Source organism: Squalius cephalus (assembly GCF_949319135.1).
Source record: "Squalius cephalus genome assembly, chromosome: 5".
NCBI lineage: Eukaryota > Metazoa > Chordata > Actinopteri > Cypriniformes > Leuciscidae > Squalius > Squalius cephalus.
Window position 1 is genome coordinate 12,434,739 of NC_137126.1, and position 22,813 is coordinate 12,457,551.

A 22,813-nucleotide genomic window follows, 5' to 3' on the forward strand; every position below is an offset into this window, starting at 1 on the left:
AACAAATATTCTGAAATCGAATTAGATCACATAATCCAGTTGTTCAAAAGTAATCTGATCAGATATTGGCAATCGGATTGGATCAAATCTCAAAAAAGGGTTGTTCAAAAGAAAAAAAAGTTTCTGAAATCAGATTTGATCACAAAATCCAGTCTGGGTTTTGATCTGGATCAAATCATAAATTTGTGTTGTTCTTTTGGGTCCTACTTTTTAGTAAGATTGGGATAGCCTACATTTGATCAACAAAAAAAAACAAAAACAAAAAAAAAAACAGTATTATCCTGATCCCAGCAGAAGGGTGGATTTCAGGAACTACAATTTAATAAAACTTTAACACTGGTAAAAAAAATTAAAAATAAAAAAGTAACATTTTTATAATGTATATTTACACACATTTATATATATTTATAGTTATTTTGCTCTTATTAGTTTAGCAGTTAATTAGAAGCACACTTTTTAGTAAGAGTAACTTTTTAGTAAGGGCTGCCCATTAAGCCTTTCATAACAGTAAAGTAAAAAAAAAAAAAGAAGAAATTTTAGCACCATAAAATAATCCCCCATTACTTTTGAACAACTGGGACCTGGACCCAGCTGTGCCGGTGAGCATTTCGCGCTAAAATGTCGTATTTTTGTCACGAAAAGGCGTGGTTTCTCAGGAGGCGGGCTTTGTCGTAAAATCTCGTATTATGATTGGACAGAGTAGTATAATACGTTCACGTATATCCACATACGTCAGCATAAGAATTAAATACCCAACACGAATGCATCGACGATGCGCAGCTCTGATTGGACAAATCACTGTCAGTCCTCTTTTACGATTGGTTTACGTTCAGAATTTGGTTAGTCCCCCCCCCCCCCCCCCCCGAAGCTGGCTGGTTTTTCCAACGCCTCTCAGCGGACGGCGCATCACGGAGGTTTGGAAGCGGGTGGGGAAGACGCGGGCAACGACTGACCCTATTACACTAAAAATTGTACTCGGGGTTGGTTTGCCCGGACTGATTTCCAACCTAATACCGACATACCTGCTCTCACATTTCAACCCAGTCCTGACATCCCCTCTAATGTCGGATTTCAAGCTCGGGATTGTTCGACTTGGCCGTGTGGCCGGGAAGGTGAGCTGAAACCTAGGGCTGCCATGTGCGACGCAAAGGGGAGGGGAGCCAAGATCCGTGAGCTAAATGCTTCTGTTTAACAATTAAGTGGCAGATTTGTCCATTATTTATGTTGTCGACCTTTGGCAGAGGGGGATATGTGTAATATATGTATGTAGTTGTCGTCGAAACGGGCGGGTTTTATTATAAACTGGTCAGCTCATCAGCCGAGTAGGTTTAGTCCCTTTTGAACCGCCTACTGTTGATGTGTAGTGCATCTACAGCGCAACTAGATGGCTCGGCCGATAGTTCGCTTGCTAACTAGGAAATGTAAAAGTTCTATTTTTTCTGTTATACTTGAATAATGTTTTAAGCACAAGACCGTTGCGGTTTCCGATGCTTGGTCCACGTCAGTATTGACACTGGCATCCAATATGGCTCAGCCAGCTCAGAAAATGCCTCAACCAGGAACCGTTCACACGCAGCATGACAACCGGCATGTCGGCTGTGATGAACCTTAGCACTGTCTTTACCAGGTTTATCTGTCAAACATTTATACAGTCACTGCTCAGCCACCTTGTAATTTATCACTTACCGTTCTGCAAAATGCTGCAGGCTTCTTAAACTTAACTGTTTTGATCGGTTTTCTTTGCGTCATCATCCCGAACAAATCCAAGCTGCCTCTGGGATGACAGGCCGCTGATGCCATGACACTAGAGGGCAGCCGGTAAACAAATCTCTTTGGGGTTAAACAACAGGACCATGTGAGAAGTTGCATGGAAAAGTGCGCACATAAGACGCAGACTATACAGTAAATGATACCCATTTAGGTTGTCATATGACGGAATATATGGCGTTATTTTTATGACAAATGTCGAGAGCGCATTATTGTAAACGCGAGAGCACATCCATGAAATGCGCGAACGCGAATCTGCTCGCTTGCGAATTTCCTTCGCTCTCGGCCAAAACTTAACGCTTGTTCACACCATTATCATTATGAACTTCTTCGACTCTCGCTCAGATATTGCGCTCAAACTCTGTCCTGACTCCAGTGCACTCGCAAATTTCTCATTTCTCTTGCACTAGAAAGCTCCTGGATTAAACATTGTCAGAAGTTATCAACAAATCAGAATAGACTTCCACGACTGACCGATGAAAATGCTACTGCTACATGAAATATAATTGTCTGAGAGTGAACTGCACCTAAAATTCCTTTGATAATCAAAGATGGATCTTTATTTTCTTTACAATTTAATAATATTTAACAATATTAATGAAATGTATATTTGAAATAGATCGGAATTGGGCGTTTGGATGATTTGTACATATCAATAATGCTAGTCTGTCTAACTGCATCACTTCAAGACATTACAGGTCAAACCCCTCTGAAAAATGTATCTAAAAACAACATATTAAATGGCTCTTAAGACACACTACATATAAAAGTTCAATATTATAAAAGTTCATATGTCAAATATCTAAACTGTGTTTAAAATAATTTGCTCTAAAATCTCAACATCCTATCAACATCAAATGCAATAGTAGATGTAAAAAAGGATGCACAAGATATCATTACCAATAAATGTCCAAACAGTGATTCTAGCAGAGCATTTATTAGCCTATGTTGTTTGTTTCATTCATTGCTTGTTTTTTAGTTCTGATTTTTATTTTTATTTTCCCATGAAAACCCACTTCATACACATTAGAGATGCGCTTATCAGCTCAAATCTGTCATCCGAATCTGCTGTTAAAAATAAATCATTCACCCGCCACCCACCCAAACTTATGATGATTTTCTCTGATTTAGACATCCGCACCCGATCGTCACAAGTCGGTACTGAAATGTTAAAAATGTGCCGCTTTGAGCACTGTTGAGCGGAATCGTAATCACCTCTGATTGCCCATTGTGCTCACGTGCTGTCAAATATGTCTGTGATTGGCTACAATGATCAGCACTTCAAAAAGATGTTGTAAATATACATCAATGACAGGCGTCTATCAGCGGCCTGCTTGTGCTTTCGAATGCTCCCGTTTTCAAAACACTATCAAACACTTCTGTGTGCTCTCAAACGCTCCAGTGCGCTGATCATTGTAGCCAATTACAGACATATCCAATGAGCGTGTGAACACAATGGCCAATCAGAGGTGTTTACGATTCCGCTCAAAAGCGTCACATTTTTTAAATTTCAGTACCGACTTGTACACACAATTCAAATTAAATGCGTTTAGCCCAAGCAAAGGCTGGAAATTGGCTTTATTTGTTTGTCATATATAGGGATGGCGAAAACAAAAAAATTTCTTGACCGACCACCGAGCCTCATTAGCCGGTTGAAACCGGTTAACCGATTAGTTTAAAATATGCTACGCTATTTGAAATAACAGCCATTTCGAGTCGTGCCTGCAATTTCGCAACTCTGTCGCATCTCTCTGCCGCTCTGCCTCCCACTCACGTCACTTTTTTAAAATCCCCTACAGCGCGAAACATGAGTCCCGCAAACGCGGCGCCGAGGAGCTTGTATGTAATCGGAGGACAAATGGCTCCTTAGTTTCGATATGGTTTGGGTACAAGGTGATCACGTTGAAAATAAAGGCGTTTGTCTAGCGTTAGAAGCTCATTTGAAACATTGCCGCGGCTCATTTAAGAAAATGACAGCTCCAAAGAGACGCCGCTTTAGTTTGAGGTAGTGCTAACAATAATAAAGAAAGATGATGATTCCTGTCGTCTGCCCTGGCTCTAACCTCGAGTGTTTTAGCCTGTAGCCTTTACTTTTCGCAAATCTTGTGAGCGCACGAACCCAAACGCTGTGACCTCGCGCCAAATGTTTTTATTGGTTTATTAAGTACAAACAGGCGAGTTATGAAAAATTGAGTGTGAGGGATTTGTTCACTTCACACAAAAAGTTCTTGGAATGAGATGGCTAACTGTAGTAGCGTTTTGTCCACTGTCTATAATAGCCTAATTTAGAGATCACTTTTTTTTTTTTTTTCAACCGACTACCGACAACTTTGATCGGTTAACGTTGATACGGTCAACCATCGGTCAAACGGTCATCGGTTAACATCCCTAGTCATATATCTACATACAGCGCTTCTTAGCTGTTACATATCACATACCCAGCACTTGATTGGTCCTGGTTAGAGTTGTCAAAAATTACCGACTTCAGTACCGCCTTGGTACCGGACATTTTAAAATGTGACGCTGTTGAACGGAATCTTAAGCACCTCTGATTGGCCAATGTGTTCACGTGCTCAACATATATATTTGTGATTGGCCATTGTGTTGACGCACTCAATATATATGTCTGTGATTGGCCATTGTGTAGACGTGCTCAACATGTGTCTCTGATTGGCCATTGTGTTGATGCGCTCAACATATATGTCTGTGATTGGCTACAATGATCAACGCTTCAAAAACATGTTGTCTTTGCTCTTCATCGAATGCTTACATAGATGCACACGAGAGTGTTTGAAAGCGGCGTCTATCAGCGGATATATTAGGGTTATATCCTCTGATGCATCTCTAACTTTAGTGTTACATCAGTCATTCACATTACTGCTTGCTTGGCTATGGTATGCACCGTTATTGATACCGGTAATGCAGTTCTTGTATGTGCACCGCAATAAATTAGAAATATACATGTCGGTTTGTTGATTGACATACACTTGTTATTGCTGATGTTGAGGAATTACAGTTACAACATCTCATAATGTACCTCAAAATGAGTAGCATATCACTGAGAAATGTCCTGCTCAAGTCGTCCTTGCGATGGAGATTTGGGTTGAATAACTAGTTCTTCCAATATTTCATTATCGGTAGAGATGCACCGATTGATCGGCTGGTGACCGGAATTGGCCGATTTTCACGTGATCGGCCATGACCGGCGACCGGCCGGTCAGTCTGACATATGCCGATTGTATGCCGGTCAAATGCACTCGGGCGCCGCATGATTCACCTTTTGAGCGGTACGGTCTCATATATGGGATTTTATTTCTGCGCCCCTGAGAGTACGGCGCCACATTTATAATGTTCAGTGACGTCGCATAACTGCCAGATTCAAACTGTGCTCTCGCGCGTTGGTTGGCGCTGAGCCAGAGTCGGACGCGTTCAGCGCTGTCATATATCACAACTAAGCAGTGTTTTCAGCCTCATAATGTTTATTTTAGGTTTCAGATATTTAAATACACATAAACACGATTAAATCAATACATTAGGAGTTTGTAAAATACACACTAATGTCTGTGGAAGCAGCAATAACAATCTATTCAAATATAATTTGCCGACATGTGTTATTTGTATCAGACAAACATAGTGGAAGTAACTATAAAGTTTACTCTATTCTTCTCAGTTCACCGGCCACTTTCTTGCATTTATTTCGGGAGAAACTGATGAGTTCACGTGCTGTAAATCCGACTGACAGGACAACATTGCGGCGCCGGTTTTTAACGACCAAACACACTCACTTACACGTAACGTTATTTGAGAATCGGAATATCAGATAGGCTAGTTGATGACATGGTAAGTAAGTTTGCGAATATTTTGAATAAAAAAGGAAAAACGAAATAAAAGCGACACATCTGTCATACAGTATTATTGTGGCTGCGGTGTATCGCGTGACGCGTCGCCATGGAAACATTAAAGGGAACGTTGGCCTTGAAAAAACTCACTCTAGGGGTGGGGGTGTCAGTTAGAATATTCTAAACTTGAAAGGGTTAAAGTAAAGATCGAAAATAAATATTTGTGTGTGCTGTAAAGTGATTAGAAAAAAATGAAATCGGAATCGGCTAAAATCGGTATCGGCAGGTCAAACTCAATGAAAAATCGGAAATCGGAATCGGCCTAGAAAACTGTAATCGGTGCATCTCTAATTATCGGACTCGCACTCATAGATATGGTAAAATTGACGTCATCGTTACTGTTTACAGTGTGTACAATACAATCGCTGTGGACTGTTATGGTAATGGCCATTTCGCTTCCGATAAGCGCTGTAAGCGGTAGACCAATCACAACAGACTGGGCCATCTGGCCAATCAGAGCAGAGCAGGCTCTCGGAAAGGAGGGATTTAGAGAGACTGATTCATCCGAGTCGTTTGAGAATCATTGAAAAATGTGGTGATGTACAATGTAGGATATATTATGAGAAAATAATATAAATGTTTTTTGACCATTGATGCATGTAAACCTGTTGTAGGAGACCTCCAAAACAAAATTAGGAACCTTTAAAATAGCATAATAGGGGCACTTTAAGCTTGATGTCGACTAGTCGCTGATCATGGCCTATAGAGGGTGCCACAGGATAAGAAAACTTTGAAGTCCACTTTTACGCTCTGTTTTCAACAGTTAAAATGACAAATAAATGCATACTCCGAGAGCGTTCCACAAGATATGTTTGATTATACCAGATTTGGATACTCAAAATTGATGGGGTGAATGCAGTTGCAATGTAACGCACATGTATACGATAGTAGCTCGCATATCGCATGCAGATCACGTGCACAGAAACATACAGTAGCGCAGAAATTCATTGTCAATATTGTTCTGTGATTTATCTATAAAATAGCTTAGAAACTGAAAAGTTCTATCTAGGGGTGTGACGGTTAGTATATAACCGTGAGACCGACGGTTATAGTTGAACACCGTCATCAGAACTCTATAACCGCCAAAACCGTGTTATTAAAATATTTTTTACAAACATTTTTTATCATAGAGAATGTTTAAATACTAATTAAAAACAATTGTTAACAGTCTGTGTCATTAGTGGTCTACGTCGTTTCCAACTGTATTTGATTCTTTGCCAAGTAGCCTACCAGCAAGTTTTGTTTTGTAAATCGTCAGACATGATTTTTACCACTTCATTAAGTTTTTCTTTGTAGAAAGCCTTTCTTTAAAGTGAATTTCGTTTTGTACAAATTGTATCTTAATTTTAATAAATGTTTCATCAACCAATAGCATGTATTTAATAAATATAGCAGACAATATAATAACCGGCGCTGGTGCGCCGCGTTCACTTGCATTGCATTGCATTGTGAACTAGAGCGCATCTCATCGTAAATGAATGAAACTCAGCGTAGGCCTATGCCTCATACATTAAGCATTAAATATCTTTGCTGCATCCTTTCTAGAACACGCTAGGGCTTTCTCGCGGCTCGCATCAGCAGAGCATTCCATCGTCCATAGACCACAAAACAGTCACACAGGCGGGTGCGGCTTTGAAATTTGGTAAAAACAAAACAAAAAAACGGTGCGGATGATGAGTGCGGTTGTGGATGAAATAAAACCCCATCCGCGTATCTTTATCGATAACATTGATTATTATTATTTTTTTAATTTAGGCGATCAAGTGTCTGCTCCTTTATTCAAACTAGGTTGTCCTATACAGACGAATGTCGCAACATCCCCCCCCCGACGGTTATGTTACGAACCGTCACATTTGACTCACGTCATAACCGTCATCACCAATTCTGAAACCGGCACACCCCTGGTTCTATCATATAACTAAAACCCACTACAATATTAGTAGAGAGACGCTGCCAGGTAGAATTTATTCACATGCAGTCTCTCTCAGTAATGCATTCATATACATGTAATCTTTACTGTGCTATTTTATTTGTATCCGAATGAGCAGAAATCTGTGAGAAATATAACGAACCAAAGACAAAAGAACTGAAATAAGCTGTTATGTAGGAGCAATAGCCTTGTGGGCAGCGCTGTATCAAATGCCATAGCTGTGCACAAGGCAACCTGCGTTTGAGTCTTAGCTCGAGGTTCAGGCTTATTTGTTCATAAGTCATCAGCGACTAGTTGACATTGACTCGACTTTAATCACATAAATGTTGACTTGAAAAACATGAATTCTGGATCAAAACAAACTTTTCAAAACCCATATCCAATAATCGCAAATAAAAAGGTTGTAGACAATTGGTCGAAAAGTGTGGGACAGTGGGAACCATGCTTATAGCAGTTTTAAGGAAGCTTGGGTTTCAGTGAGGAGAGACAACAAGTAATATGTTTTGAATTGTTTTTAATGAACTTTCTCTGCATTGTAACATTTTGTTCTTTTCAGACAAAGTACACTTTGATTGATGAGCAAGACATACCATTAGTGGAAAACTATGCCTTTGAGGTGAGAACCTGTTTTTTTTTATTTTTCTTTAGGGGTCCAAGCACAGAAGTTGCTAGAACCCTATTGTGTTTGTACTAATGTTCTTCTTTTTCTTTAATTTTCTGCCCTAAAAATGTATGAGCATCAGAGACCATAATCGCAGAGACCCCAAACTCAGCAGAATGGACCGGATAGTGCACAGCTACTCAGGCACACAGACACACATTTGTCTGACACTAGGTGGTGCTACAAGGCAGTTTGCGTTTTGGATCACAACTTTGAAACCCTAAGGGGAAACAAAATTATTTTTCCCCTGAATCCTTGAGTCAAGACCTACAAATAACTATAATTTTCCACCATTTAGAGTTTTATTTAAGTCCTACTTTTTCAAACTCCTAGGCCGTTGGTCCGATCTTTACCAAAATAGGCACAAAACAGCTAGGGACTGTGCTGGCAAAAAGCTATTTTAAATGATCGCGCTGTCAATTTAGATTTATTGAAGCATTGCAACGGTTTAAGTTAATTAATTGGTCAAACACTTTTACGAGCTGACCTATATCTGCTGAACGCAACTTGCTTAACATAACTTGACAACAGGACATTCTGATGATGCACACCAAGTTTGGTAAACTTCTGGGCGCTACAACTAAAAAAATATTTTTAACTCTGTATAACCATGACGTTTAAAATTGGTATGCATTTTCTTTGGTTGATGCCCTACATGACTTAATTAAAAAAACAAAACAAAAACAAAACATGGCCGCCAGCAGCCAATCAAATTGTAGCAGCTAATGGCATCAGATCTGAATGGCGTACCGACACAAATAAGTCTTCATCAGACTTCACCAAACTTTGCACATGTTAGCTCTAGACCATGCTAGCAAAATGTTATCGAAAGAATTTTGATCTATTAAACATTTTAGCAAATATGATCTGACATATTTGATGGGTGTTTCCCGTTATGACTATTATGCCTATATCTTGTGTGCACAAAGTCCAAACTTCTCAAAACTTTGTACATATGGAGAACAAGTCATTCTGAGCAACAATGCTTAATTTCATGAATTTATGATGGTTGGGAAGCTAAAAGCAAATTCTAAACTATCAGCCATTTCAGCTAAAAGATGAAGGCTGTGATATTAATGTTATAAAGAATCATTGAAAGCATAATCTTTTTCTACCGGTTTCCATTCCTTTTGAATGGAAATAAATACATAGATCTAGTTCTTTTGTATAACTATGGTGTACTGACAGTATAGTGTTATGTAATTAGTCTACATAGACATCTTTGAAATGCTTATAGACGTTAAATGTTTATTTAATTTTTATAGACTCCAGTAAAACACTTTTTCAAGTTACCTTAAAATTTAGAGACAAATTTTATTTTTCAAGATAATATATTATACAATTTCTATAAAGGCTCTTACTGTTATAAAGGCTCTATGCTGTTATACATTAATAGCCCATGAGGATGATTAACGATCCAAATGAAACGAATGCTATTATGAGGATTTTACAGCAAAGTCCATCTTGAATAAAACATAAAATAAAAAAAAACAGTATGAAAACTTTTATGGTTGCAGTTTAACACACATTTGCTTTATTCATACCACAAATAAAGCAATTGTGTGTTAAACTGCTACCATAAAAGTTTTCATACTGTTTTTTTTAATTAGAATCAGAATCAGAATCAGAATCAGAATCAGAAAGAGCTTTATTGCCAAGTGTGCTTGCACCCACAAGGAATTTTTCTTGGTACTGAAGCTTCCAGTGCACATATACAAATACAAATACAACAAGAACATAGTAATACAAATTCTAAGAATGAAAATATATAAAAAATAAATAAAAATAGTATAAAAGTAAAAAAATAGGGTCACAGTTGGGTTTAGTCTGAATAACATTTACAGATTATAAACATATTTACAGTATTTTGAGTAGTATGAATAATATAGATATAAATATCACCTGAGTTTATTGCACTAGACAGTGGGAGTATTGCACTTACAGGCATATGCTTTGGGGGGCATGTTAAGTGTTCAGAAGGGAAATGGCCTGTGGAAAGAAACTGTTCCTGTGCCTGGAAGTTCTTGTGGCCAGTGATCTGTGTCGCCGTCCTGACGGTAACAGTTCAAACAGGGGGTGTCCAGGGTGAGTGGAGTCTGTGATGATTTTACCTGCTCTCTTCCTCACTCTGGAAGAGTACTGGTCCTGGAGGGTTGGCAGGGGGGCACCAATAATCCTCTCTGCAGTCCGGACTGTCCGTTGTAGTCTCCTGATGTCCGATTTGGTAGCTGAACCAAACCAGACAGTGATGGAAGTGCTTAAGACAGACTCAATGACGGCTGAGTAGAACTGGATCAGCAGCTCCTGTGGCAGATTGAACTTCTTCAGCTGGCGAAGGAAGTACAGTCTCTGCTGGGCCTTTTTCACAATGGAGTCAATGTGATTTGCCCACTTCAGGTCCTGGGAGATGGTAGAGCCCAGGAACCTGAATGACTCCACTGCTTCCACAGTGCTGTTCATGATGGTGAGAGGGGGGAGTGCTGGGGTGTTTCTCCTGAAGTCCACGATCATCTCCACTGTTTTGAGCGTGTTCAGCTCAAGGTTGTTATAACTGCACCAGACAGCCAGCTGTTCAACCCCCAGTCTGTAAGCAGACTCGTCACCATTTTGGATGAGACCGATGACAGTGGTGTCGTCTGCAAATTTCAGGAGCTTGACAGAGGGGTCTTTAGAAGTGCAGTCATTAGTGTACAGGGAGAAGAGCAGTGGGGAGAGAACGCACCCTTGGGGGGCGCCAGTGCTGATGGTGAGGGTCCTGGATGTGAGTTTCCCCAGTCTCACTAGCTGCTGCCGGTCCGTCAGGAAGCTGGAGATCCACTGACAGATTGTGGATGGCATGGAGAGCTGAGTCAGTTTGGCTGTGAGAAGATCAGGGATGATGGTATTGAAGGCCGAACTAAAGTCCACAAATAGGATCCGTGCATAAGTCCCAGGTCTGTCAAGATGTTGCAGGATATAGTGCAGTCCCATGTTGACTGCATCATCCACAGACCTGTTTGCTCTGTAAGCAAACTGAAGGGGATCCATCAGGGGTCCGGTGATGTCCTTCAGATAGGCCAACACCAGTCTTTCAAATTATGTTTTTTATTCAAGATGGACTTTGCTGTAAAATCCTCATAATAACATGTTTCATTTGGATCGTTAATCATCGTCATGGGCTATTAATGCTTGTCTCCAATGATTGTCACTTGAGGCTATTTTTTTTTATTGAAATTTTTGTTTGAATTTTGGTTACCAGCACACTTTTTCCACACATGCCTATGAATTTTTTTCTTTTGTTATGACCTATTCAAGTTTTTGAAAACATGTTATTGTCACATTATTTAAATACTATTATTTATTATACTATTATTAAATTGAATGCCTGAATGTTTTTATTTTCAGGCACGCATGGAAGTTGATGCAGATGGGAATGGGGCAAAAATCTTTGCTTATGCCTTTGACATTGGTAAGGGTAGATGGGCTGGTCGACCACTGCATGAGTTACTCTGGTGAGTGTACTGCCATAGGAGTGTCCATTGCAATTCCTAGAGCCTACTACTTTTTCGCTGTTTACTGTTTCCTGATATGACTGTCACAATTTAGCCACTAGTGAAAGTTGTAATGATCGTTAAGTTTGTTAGTGAAGTCACCTTCTCATTAGGGGTGTAGCGGTACATCAATATGGATCAATACATCGATAAAATGACACAATATAATGTATCAATGCAATGTGTAAAAAAATCTGTTTATTTTACCTTTATCTTGACACTCTGCACATTCTCTGGCACTAGTGGCATTCTCTTCATTTTGTTGAATATACAGGAAAAAAATTAAAATAAAGAATCGTTCAATTGGGATACTAGGAAAAAACATTAAAAGGCAATACTAGATTTGCAAATTTTCAAAGCACAGAAGACAAACTTTCTTGACTGTTGTCATTGCTTATCGCATTGCACAAGCTTATAATGAACTGTCATCAGATGATAGATCTCATGTAACAAAAAAAAAACCTTAATTGAACTCTCAAAATCCTGTAACACAATCCAGACCAAAATCAACACTAAATAAAACACTGAAAAGTCGCTTAAGAGTTAATTTTTCCCCCAGTGTTTTATTTAGTGTTAATTTTGTTGTGGATTGTGTTACAGGATTTTGAGAGTTCGATTAAGTATTGTTTAGTTTAATAAAAATGTGACTAATTGTGTAAAATAGGAAATAATATTGTAATAGGGATTTATTGATTGCAGGCTCCTGAATCTAATGAAATTTAGGGATGCACCAGTGCCATTTTTTCATAACCGAGCTGATTCAGATACCCAAATTCATGAATATCGTGCTCTATATATCGGTATCGGACAATAAATGGTCATTTTTAATGTTATCGCTATTGATCCGATAAGAAAATTAGGCCGATATATTAAAGCCGATAGATAATGTATTATTTCCCTCAGCTGAGACGCTTCAGATGCGCACTGTTCACCATGATGGATTTGAATTGCTTGAAATATGATTGGACTTACTTCGAAAAGGCAAATACAGTTAAGTGCAACGTGCAGCACAAATGTGTCATATAGGCTACATAAAATTATAATGAGAACATGACTGTAAAAGAATGTTATGAATTCTTTGTGCGGCCGTGTTTCAGCTTGTTACGGAAAGAGCACATCCAGTTACACCATGACTAGCATAGTCAAGTTCGGTTGTGCATTTGCTGCTTTTTGTGCCATTGGAAGTTGCAACATTGTTTATTTTCAATATTTTGTGTATGAGTATATATATATGTATATAATATAATATAATATAATATAATATAATATATATTAGGGGTGTAACGATACACAAAACTGACGTCTCGGTTCGGTTCGGTTCATTTAGGTGGGGTGGGGGGTTTAGAAAGCTAAAATTGCTTTTTTTTTTTTTTTTTTTAACAGTGCTTTAATTAACAAATTATGTCCTTGTCTTTAAATTAATTCAATTACAAGTAAATGTTTCGCAAGGATAAAAAAAATTATCTGCTAATGCTGTAAACCATATAGGAGCCCTTACTTTCACATTACTATAACATTAAAGCTTAACAACAGAGCCTAGACTTTTAGCCTAAATTCAGTTGCTATTTATTTTTAGATATAATAATAATAATCAACACTCAAGTAACAAATTGTATGAAAACATGTAAACTGTACATAAGGCAGTTTTTACATTAACATATGTTTTTGCTCTAATTTATTATTGAAATATAATCATTTACACAGTTGCTGTCATTTTCATGACAGATATTTTAAACATACATTAAATAATCAAGATGTCATTAACAGGTTAAGTAAAATATAATATATAGGCTAATATAGTGCATTTATTTAGTGAAAGAGTTCATTTCCTTAGCAAACCAACAAGCTGTGGACACTGAATGACTTGCCTAAGGTAAATAAAGCTATGTTAAAAACTAAGTGTTTTATTGACGTATTTCCGCTGTTGAAACACTGACTTAGCGATTACACGAGTTATGATACCTTTCAGTAAGTATACTGTATCTTTCAACATACCTTTAGGTGTCCATTCATGTTTATTCTGTAACTGAGGAAGAGATGCTCGCGTTTACTCACGCTCCGCGCTGCCGCTTTAAATGAGGAGCCTAGTATGGTGATCTGTCACGCCACATCAAAGAGCGCCAAAACGACATTTAATGTTTGAATTTCGTGATCAAATAGACAGAATCTGAAAGATTACACCTTGCTTATTATCGAAAGTAACAAAACACTGAGCTTATTGCGATTAAATGTGGTTAATGGTGGTTAGGCAACAACGCTGTATTCGTTGTGTACACATAAGACATGAGGTCCAATGGGGGCGGGGCGGGAGTGTTTGGTACGCCATGAGAGTATCGCGATTCGTATTGTTGGTGGTGTATCGCGGTTTTTCGGTTCAGTTCGAATATTGTTACACCCCTTATATATATATATATATATATATATATATATATATATATATATATATATATATATATAAAAAGGCTCTTACATATATATTTGTGTGTGTATATGTATGTATATATATTAGTGGTGGGCCGTTATCGGCGTTAACGCGCTGCGTTAACGCGAGACTCTTATCGCGCGATAAAAAAAATATCGCCGTTAATCTATTCCCCAAGTTGGGTTGGGAGATGGCTCTACACAAGCTATGATGACGCAATCTACCCGCGGCCGCGAGGTAAACCCGGCTGCAACGCATATTCGTCGTCATCTTAAGTAAACACGGCTGAAAGTGAAAGCTGCAACATCCATTATTTGGACTTGGTTCGGATTTAAGCCGTCCGACAAACACAACGGACGAACAACGGTTCGGTAAGTTAACACACGACTAATCCGTTCACCTCAAATTCAAAACGAAACATGATATCACTGAATACCAGCGTGCGCGTATTATTCTCATTCCAATATATCTTAGTGGTGTAACGTTAACACATAATCTCTGTCTACGCCCGATTTTAAGAATCGTTGTTGTGTTTCTTTTTAACTGAAAAGACATCAGTTAGACAATATTATAACTTTAAATTTGGGGTTTCATAAGCTCAAAGCTATAATAAACATTAGACCTACTTAAGTCTCTGCAGCTAGTGTACTTAAATTTTATTTATCTGCTAAATTATGTTGTATACTTACAGTTTTGCACAATATATGTTCTCAAAACTACATACACCCTTTAAAAAAAATACATTTAGCAGTTGTTTTGCAGGGTCTGTGTAACCTGTTCTGAAATGGTTTTATTATAATATATATCGTTATCGCAAGAGGCTGCAATGTATATCACAATATGGATTTTAGGCCATATCGCCCATCCCTAATTGATAGCCTATAGTAGTTGATAATAACATAGGCCTATGTTGCCTACGGACGGTAACAGTACAGTAGTAACCTTTACAGTCTATGAGTAGAACAGCTTTCTCAAGCAGTTTGTGATGCATTTTGGAAACAGGAGATGAGCCCCTGGTCTAATGCGCCACCTGGCTTGAGAAACCCGTTCTCAAAGACTTACTTTTATAGTCATTATTTGGGTAGCACACATATTCTGAATGCCTTCGGCAGAATTCAAATGAGCCATTTTAATCTAGATTAATCTAGATTAATTTCAAAATTAATCTAGATTAATCTAGATTAAAAAAATTAATCTATGCCCACCTCTAATATATATATATATATATATATATATATATATAATACAGTGCTATGCATAAGTTTAGACACCCATGCTAAAGTTGACTAAAAAGAGGAATAAAAAATCATCTTTTGGAAATTAAACTTAATGCCTTAATTTAAAAAATTTGGAAAAATCCAACCTTTAAGGACACCAATTTTCTTTGTGAATGAATAATGTATGGTAAATAAATAAATGTTCTTCCTTAAAATACAGGGTGCATAAGTTTGGACACCCCTATGTTAAATTCCCATAGAGGCAGGCAGATTTTTATTTTTAAAGGCCAGTTACTTCATGGATCCAGGATACTATGCATCCTGATAAAGTTCCCTTGGCCTTTGGAATTAAAATAGCCCCACATCATCACATAGCCTTCACCATACCTAGAGATTGGCATGGGGTACTTTCCATAAGATCATCTCTCAATGCAAATCAAACTAGCTATTAGGCTAACTGAAATAAAACCATGCCAATCTCTAGGTATGGTGAAGGCTATGTGATGATGTGGGGCTATTTTAATATATATCCCGATATTTTTTCCGCAAAGTGAGAGCAAATGTTCAGTCAAAGTCAAAGCCAAATATGACATGTTAAAAGTAGTTTTATTGAAACCAGCTATTTCAGTGAACAGTTGCAAAATCAAATGAATAAATAATAAACAGGTTTCTTCACCTTAGGGCTGCACGATTATGACAAAAATCATAATTGCCGATTATTCCCTTCGAATTGTTATTTGCGATTTATTAATTATGATTATCAAAGTTTACATTGAATCTATATAAACAAATTTTGTGTAAACATGTTATAATTTGCCTATATATATATACATATATAAATATACTTTTCCCCTTTACTTAACATGAATTGTAAGAATGACTAATAGTAAAGACTAGTACTAATAAATAAACATTAGGCCTATGCTAAAGCTATTAAATAGCAGTCCCAAACTAGTTTTTGTTAATGCAATGTTGGTATGAGCCACTACAGTCATTTAAAAATATAAAAAATAACACAAAGAAAAATAGTGGCATTTTGGGGTTAATATGGAAACGACAGTTGCCATGGTGAATACACAATATTAACAATAACTGTTAATGAAACATGGAAACTGCTCCTGGTGAATAGAATGAAAATCATACCTGCATTACTTTTATTTCGTGTAATTTACAACGTAACGGCGTTGCATGCTCGTAGTTTCTTTTGCACTTGATCAGTGAGGCGATACAGCGCGCGCCGCCGCATTTGCGCGTGCAATTGAGTGTGCGCTCCGAGCACAGGATAACGGCTGACAGGACAAGAAAGTCCGTTGTTCGGAGGTGAAAGACTTTATTTCAGCGTACACTTATGTCACTGCCTGGTAGTTCCTATTGTGCTGGGTTTTCTGAAGTAGTCATGATTCGCCTCTCATAACATGCTCTAAACACGCACGCAGAGTGGAAAAGGAGGAGCGGAGGCGCGGGGAGCAGAGCGCAAATTTGAACTATATCGATATATGCGATATGGTCTAATTTCATATCGCATTTAAAAATATATTGATATATTTTTTATATCGATATATCGCCCAGCCCTAATTCATACCGTTTCGCTGTCTGTGTTTTAAATGCGCATCTGAAGTGTCAGCGCTCTCCGTGCAGCGCGCAGTTAAAATAAACTCAGTCAGTGATAGTTTTTAATTGGCCTCTAGAGGCCGCTCTCGCTCTGTATAATGCCAGCAGTCTCTTCTCAGTGCTCTGATACTGTGTAATGACAGCACTCTTCTCAGCCACTCCAGCAACTGACGCAACCCGTAAAAACTATCGGTATGGATTTTTGCCGATAACTGATAGTTCCACCAATCAACTATTGGTACCGATATATCGGCAAAACCGACGAATCGGTCGACCTCGAATAAAGGATGCGTTTGCAGGGGCGGATCTACCGGGGTGGCATAGGGTGGCAAATGCCACCCTAAAAGAAAGCCTTGCCACCCCAGTTGGCAGCTAAGGATGGGTACCGAAACCTGGTATTAAACGGGCCCTGGTGCTGAATTATGAAAGACCGTTGGATCGATAAGCTCGGACGTTATAGGTTCTGCTGTCGGTACTGGAGAAATTAAGAAAGTACATGTGCTATTTATTATTGCTATTAAGAAATTATTATCTTGCAAATTTAATCTCGCCAGCCACTTCTATATGTGATGCGATCTGGGAAAACCCACCACATGGTGAAATTTTACCTATTACAGGTTTTGATATCATATGGAAGCTGGTATCAAGCCCTTTCCAAATCTGTTTTTATTTTTATCATAGCTTGTTGGTAGCAAAAGTTATGTTTATCTGAAGTCGGCCGATCGCTATGATTTTCTGGAACGGAATTTTGAGAAAAACAGGTTTAATTAACTGTCACCGTCGGGACGCTTCTTGTCCATCTCGCGATTGTTATAAAACGTTATAGTTTAAACAGGATTGGCGCGAAATGCGCACTATACACATTCACTGTACATGTATGTGGTTTATTTTAAAGGTAAACTATCTTTGTAGTGTTAAGAGACAGACAGGTGTATGGGATATACGGCGATTGTTTTTTTCACCTCTGCCGGGCGTTAGAGAAAATGGTCGCATAGAATGCATTAGAGAAATTAAAAAAAATAGAGTATTTTCAGCTTGACACTATAAATCGCTGTTTTTCTGCACTAAACAAGGGAATTTTGCCAAGATATTTTCAGAGATAAGAGAAATGTGTTATTTTCAGAGAAAAGAGAAAATTATTATATGTTATAGAATAATAATTTAATGGGAAAAAAAATTGACAAAAAAACTGACATTCAAACTATTTTGGAATTTACTGAAAACGGCCCAGCGCGACATCCGACGGGTTTTCCCAGATCGCATCACATATATAGGCATTGAACCATTTGTCTGTGATGCATTTTTGCTAAAGAGAGAGAGAGAGAACGATCTTTCACGTGGAGCCACGGCGTGCACAACACAACAGCCCTGCTTAATGAGTGACGATGAGGACAGAACTAAACATTCAAACTTTAGATCTTTGATATTAAACTAATTTTATTTTAGATTTAGATTTTGGCTTCCAATGATTATAAAAAAGAAGATATTTGAGGTATAACCATTAAAAACTAAAGCTGCATTCTGTCTAGCGCAACTTCCTTCCCTTCACAGTGGTGCGCTGTCATTTCTCCCTAAAACCCAAACGTAACGTCAGAATCTGCACGATTGGTGATTGTTGTAAAATGTAGTCTATACTGTTGCTAAACTGCGGGATGAGTTTGATAATAAAAGGCTATTAAAAGTACCAAAATTGACGCAATAGACGCTGTTCCAAATGCGGCGCTCGCTCTGAAACACATTGCAACGAGACAAGCAACGTATATTTTGGGCTTCGTGTGCACATCTAAACGATCAAATATGTCAAAATGGCTGTCTTGGAGATTCACTTAAACAGTTTATTCACTTAAATACAGTTTATGTCTTAAATGGGTGTTAATAGTTGGGAGAAAATATGATGCGTAATAATGTAATAATGATTAGATCTGCATTTGGTCTTAAAGAGGCAGCAGTCTAATAAACCTGCTGACGATTGCTCCATTAATGTGAATCAAACAACAAAAGGCAAAGAGAAAATCAGTCGCAGCTCTTGAATGATATAAGCTTTAATCTATCTATGATAAACTATGCAGTGTTATTTTACTTCTGACTTTATTAGATGTCTTTTTAGCCCATATTACTCCTGAACAGTAATGTCAGTAGACATTACTGAAATTAAAGCACTGGGTATATAATTTGTATATTTGTTTAATTGTATACTTTTTTTTGTTTGACCATGTGTTTGTACTTTGTTTTTGGTGTCCTATGTCTTCTGAATATAAAACACAAAAGCCTGCACCCTTCTGCATAACATACATGTTTTATTTGTTTTGTTAAAGCATTGCTTTTTCATTAGCTATAGATATTTATTTTACATTTCAAAATATAAAGCAATATTAATTGTGTTCTAAATTATTTTTTTCCCTTTTTAATATAACAAAAAGAACCGATAAGAATACCGTTAAAGTACCGTATCGGTAAGAGTAGTAATACCGAACGATACCCATCCCTATTGGCAGCAACGAATTAAAAGTTATGGCCAATTTAACTGTAATTAAATTCAGTATACATCTGCCATATGTTGCGTTTGGTATATGATACAGTAAAGCGCTTCATTGTACCAGTCTTGTGCATGACATTAATAACTACTGGGCCTGTCATAATATTATAATGAGAACCCTATTGTAATAACACCTTGTAAATTATCGGGGTAGTTGCCGTGTTTCAGTGTGTTGTTGTGGGAAGAGGGCATCCATAGCACATTTTGACATGCACGTCAATTTCGTATGTGCATTCGCGTCATTTTGTGCACACATAAATCGTAATAGTATGTTTATGTAATATAAATATCTGATTAATCTCATATAGGATGCTTTTCGTTGAGGTAAATAACCCGCAATGCTTCATTGTACTGGTGATCATCTTTCTTCAGCGTGCACGCTCAAACAGAAATGCAAAACATTAAAAACTATGATTAGGACTATCATATACATAAAATTGTATACAGTATTGTAATAAAACGTTGTGAATTCTTTGGGTTTAGTTGCTGTGTTTTGGCGTGTTGTTATGGGAATAGTGCATCCACAACAGGAGTTATAGGCCTACATTCTTCTGAATACATAATTAGTTCAAGTTCATATGTGTGTGATTTTGTGAAAGCATAAGTTGTAATATTACATTTTTGTATAAATCAGATTTTTCTTATATAGGAATCGGATGCATTCCATTGAGTTAATTAACCTTCTAGCAAAGCGCTTCAGTTTACGGGTGTTCATTCAGCTCAGCACAGCTCAAACAGCAGCAATGATGTTTTTTGAAACAATGATGTTTACTATTACTGTAATATTAAAAAAACGTTGTTTTTTTGTTGTATTTTCATATTTTATTTATCTGTGGCACATGCATTTCTTTATATGTTGCCTAAGTAATGTTGTCCAATGACTTGTTTGCATTATTTTTTTTTTTTTTTTTTTTTGCCAGGCAATAGATTTTTGGGTAAAACTTTACAATAAGGTCTCATTTGTTAATGCATTAACTAACATTAACAAAGGTTATTGCTCTGTTAGTTCTTGTTGGTTAATAAAATATTTGTTAATGTTAGTTCACAGTGCATTAACTAATGCTAACAGATGAATCTTTAGATCTTAAAAATGTCTTATAATTAATAAATCCTGTAGAAGTATTTTTCATTCACTGTTAGGTCATGTTAACTAATTCTACCAAATGAAACATTGTAAAGTGTTACCAATTTTTTTTTCTATAAAGGAAGTCGACCATAGGAGTGTAAAATTAATTTTCAAAGATAATAAATCTTACGCTGGTTCAAACTAGGCTACTGTATTGTATATGTTTGATTTATGTTGAAGTTTTTGGGACATGGCTTTTAGCGGTGAGCCTTTTGTTTTTGTAATCTGGGGGGTTGTTTTGAAATAAAAGAAACAACACACTAAAATGCCTGTAAAGCATTGAAATAAATATCAGTAAATACTGGTAACTTGCATAATATAATAAAGTTTAATCTATTTAAAAAAAAAAAAACTTTCGTTTAATATTTACACACAAAGGCGTGTGATAGCCTACCGCTCTGCGCTTTGAGAGGGATGTGGGACACGAGCAGGAAAGAGACCATCGATCTCTTTTCTGATATCTTCATGTTTTCTACTTGTAAAAGGTATGAAGAGCGAATTTTATCTTCTACAAGGGCAAGGCATTTAGGCTGTTTGCGCGCTGCCAGAGAAAGCCAAACTAAAATCACCCGCGCGTGTGAAACGCGCTTTACAAAATGAACTTGATGCGCCTTACCAATTATCATATGTCTAACAAGCACAAACTGTGTTAAAAAGAATTTGACGTACAAGTAAAAATGTAGGCTATCTGTCCTACAGTGTTTTTTCTACTTTACCACAGTAAAGAATACGAAAATAATCGACCTAAAATCGAACAAAGGAAGAAACGTTTATAACGCGTCTTTGGGTGAGACGCGATATGGGAAAAGAAAAAAGACATTCCATGCAGGGTTGAGTCACGATTTTTGAATATTCGATTAGTTGATTTAATTATAGAATATCTAATGTTCTAATGTCTGTTGTGCGATCATTCTCTAAAATAAAATCTCCATGTTCTGGTGCTGATGCAGTGGTGACGCGTTCATGTAACCGGAGGGTGACGCTGCCAATAACGCACATAACAGCTGTCACAAAGAACCGGCAAAAGTAATGATTATGAACGTGTCAAATATAGCAAGGAGACATTTGAATTGTTTATTAATAAAGTGTTTGTTTTTTTGTGTGCGTGTGTGTGTGTCAGTGTCGGGCTGCAAAGATGAAGTTGACGATGCTCACTCTTCGCAGTGAACGCGCCTAGAGAGAAATGCACACTTCATACGGAATACATAAGCATATGCCAGTCGGTTTATTTTCGTTTTGAATTGTTTTGTTTAAAAGTAGATAATTCAAGCTTTCTATAAGGAATAACTAATGGAATATTTTTAAATTCGCTAATAATCGGGTGACCAGATCGCAAACCAGAATTCAAAGCCGACAAAGCTTAAGTTTATGGGCTCACGTAGGCTACAACTGAGATCTCAATTCGTCATGAATTCAAACTTTTCCATGGCTGCGATTATAACATTTAATTGCTAACCTATTATTTATTTTGTAAACAAAGCTTTGTGTGTCATAATAATGTAAAACATGCATTCATATACAAATTTTTTTTTTAGACGAACCACCGCCGGTACTACTCAGCCACCGCGGTGGCGTTTTACAACCGCGGTGATGCGGTTGTCAAGTTTACCGGCACAGCCCTAGATTCAAGTTATTTTCTTCAGTTTGAAAATATTATATTATACATTTATATCCTGGATATGTAAAAATAATTTTCAGTTGTCAAGGTATTTTTTTTTTTTGTTAAATTAGTCATGTTGCCTATAGCTTGTGACCCTTAAATCAAATCACACTCTTAAATGTATGACAAATTACTGCGTTATTTATTCACAAACAGCAGTAACTTAATGTTATTTGTGTAGTTTGCTTTTCATTTTATTAGTGTAACAATGCCCCTTACATAAATAAGACCGTATTTGTGCATTTGTATTATTCTAAATGTCTTTAGGCTACTGTTTTTCATAAAAAATACCATAGTGTTTCCCCTACAGTGTATTCAGCAGCGGTGCAGCGGATTTTCAGCGCCGCTGCAAAATCTTCACATGATCAGTAATATCACGACATTCACTTCATTCACTTACACACCTAGAAACACTAAGACATGGCGACCGGCGGCGCTGCTAATGCGATGGCTC

At 37.5% G+C, this 22,813-nt stretch overlaps 1 protein-coding gene across 1 annotated transcript in view; it reads left to right on the plus strand.

Annotated features, from left to right (window-relative positions):
• The first annotated feature begins 897 nt into the window (after positions 1-897).
• zmynd19 (zinc finger, MYND-type containing 19) overlaps positions 898-22,813 on the plus strand; it is a 28,907-nt gene continuing 6,991 nt past the window's right edge. The window contains exons 1-3 of the mRNA XM_079871015.1: positions 898-1,112; positions 8,153-8,212; positions 11,642-11,748. Coding sequence (XP_079727141.1) covers positions 1,062-1,112; positions 8,153-8,212; positions 11,642-11,748 — 218 coding nt within the window. The 5' untranslated portion in view covers positions 898-1,061. The remainder of the gene's footprint in view (positions 1,113-8,152; positions 8,213-11,641; positions 11,749-22,813) is intronic.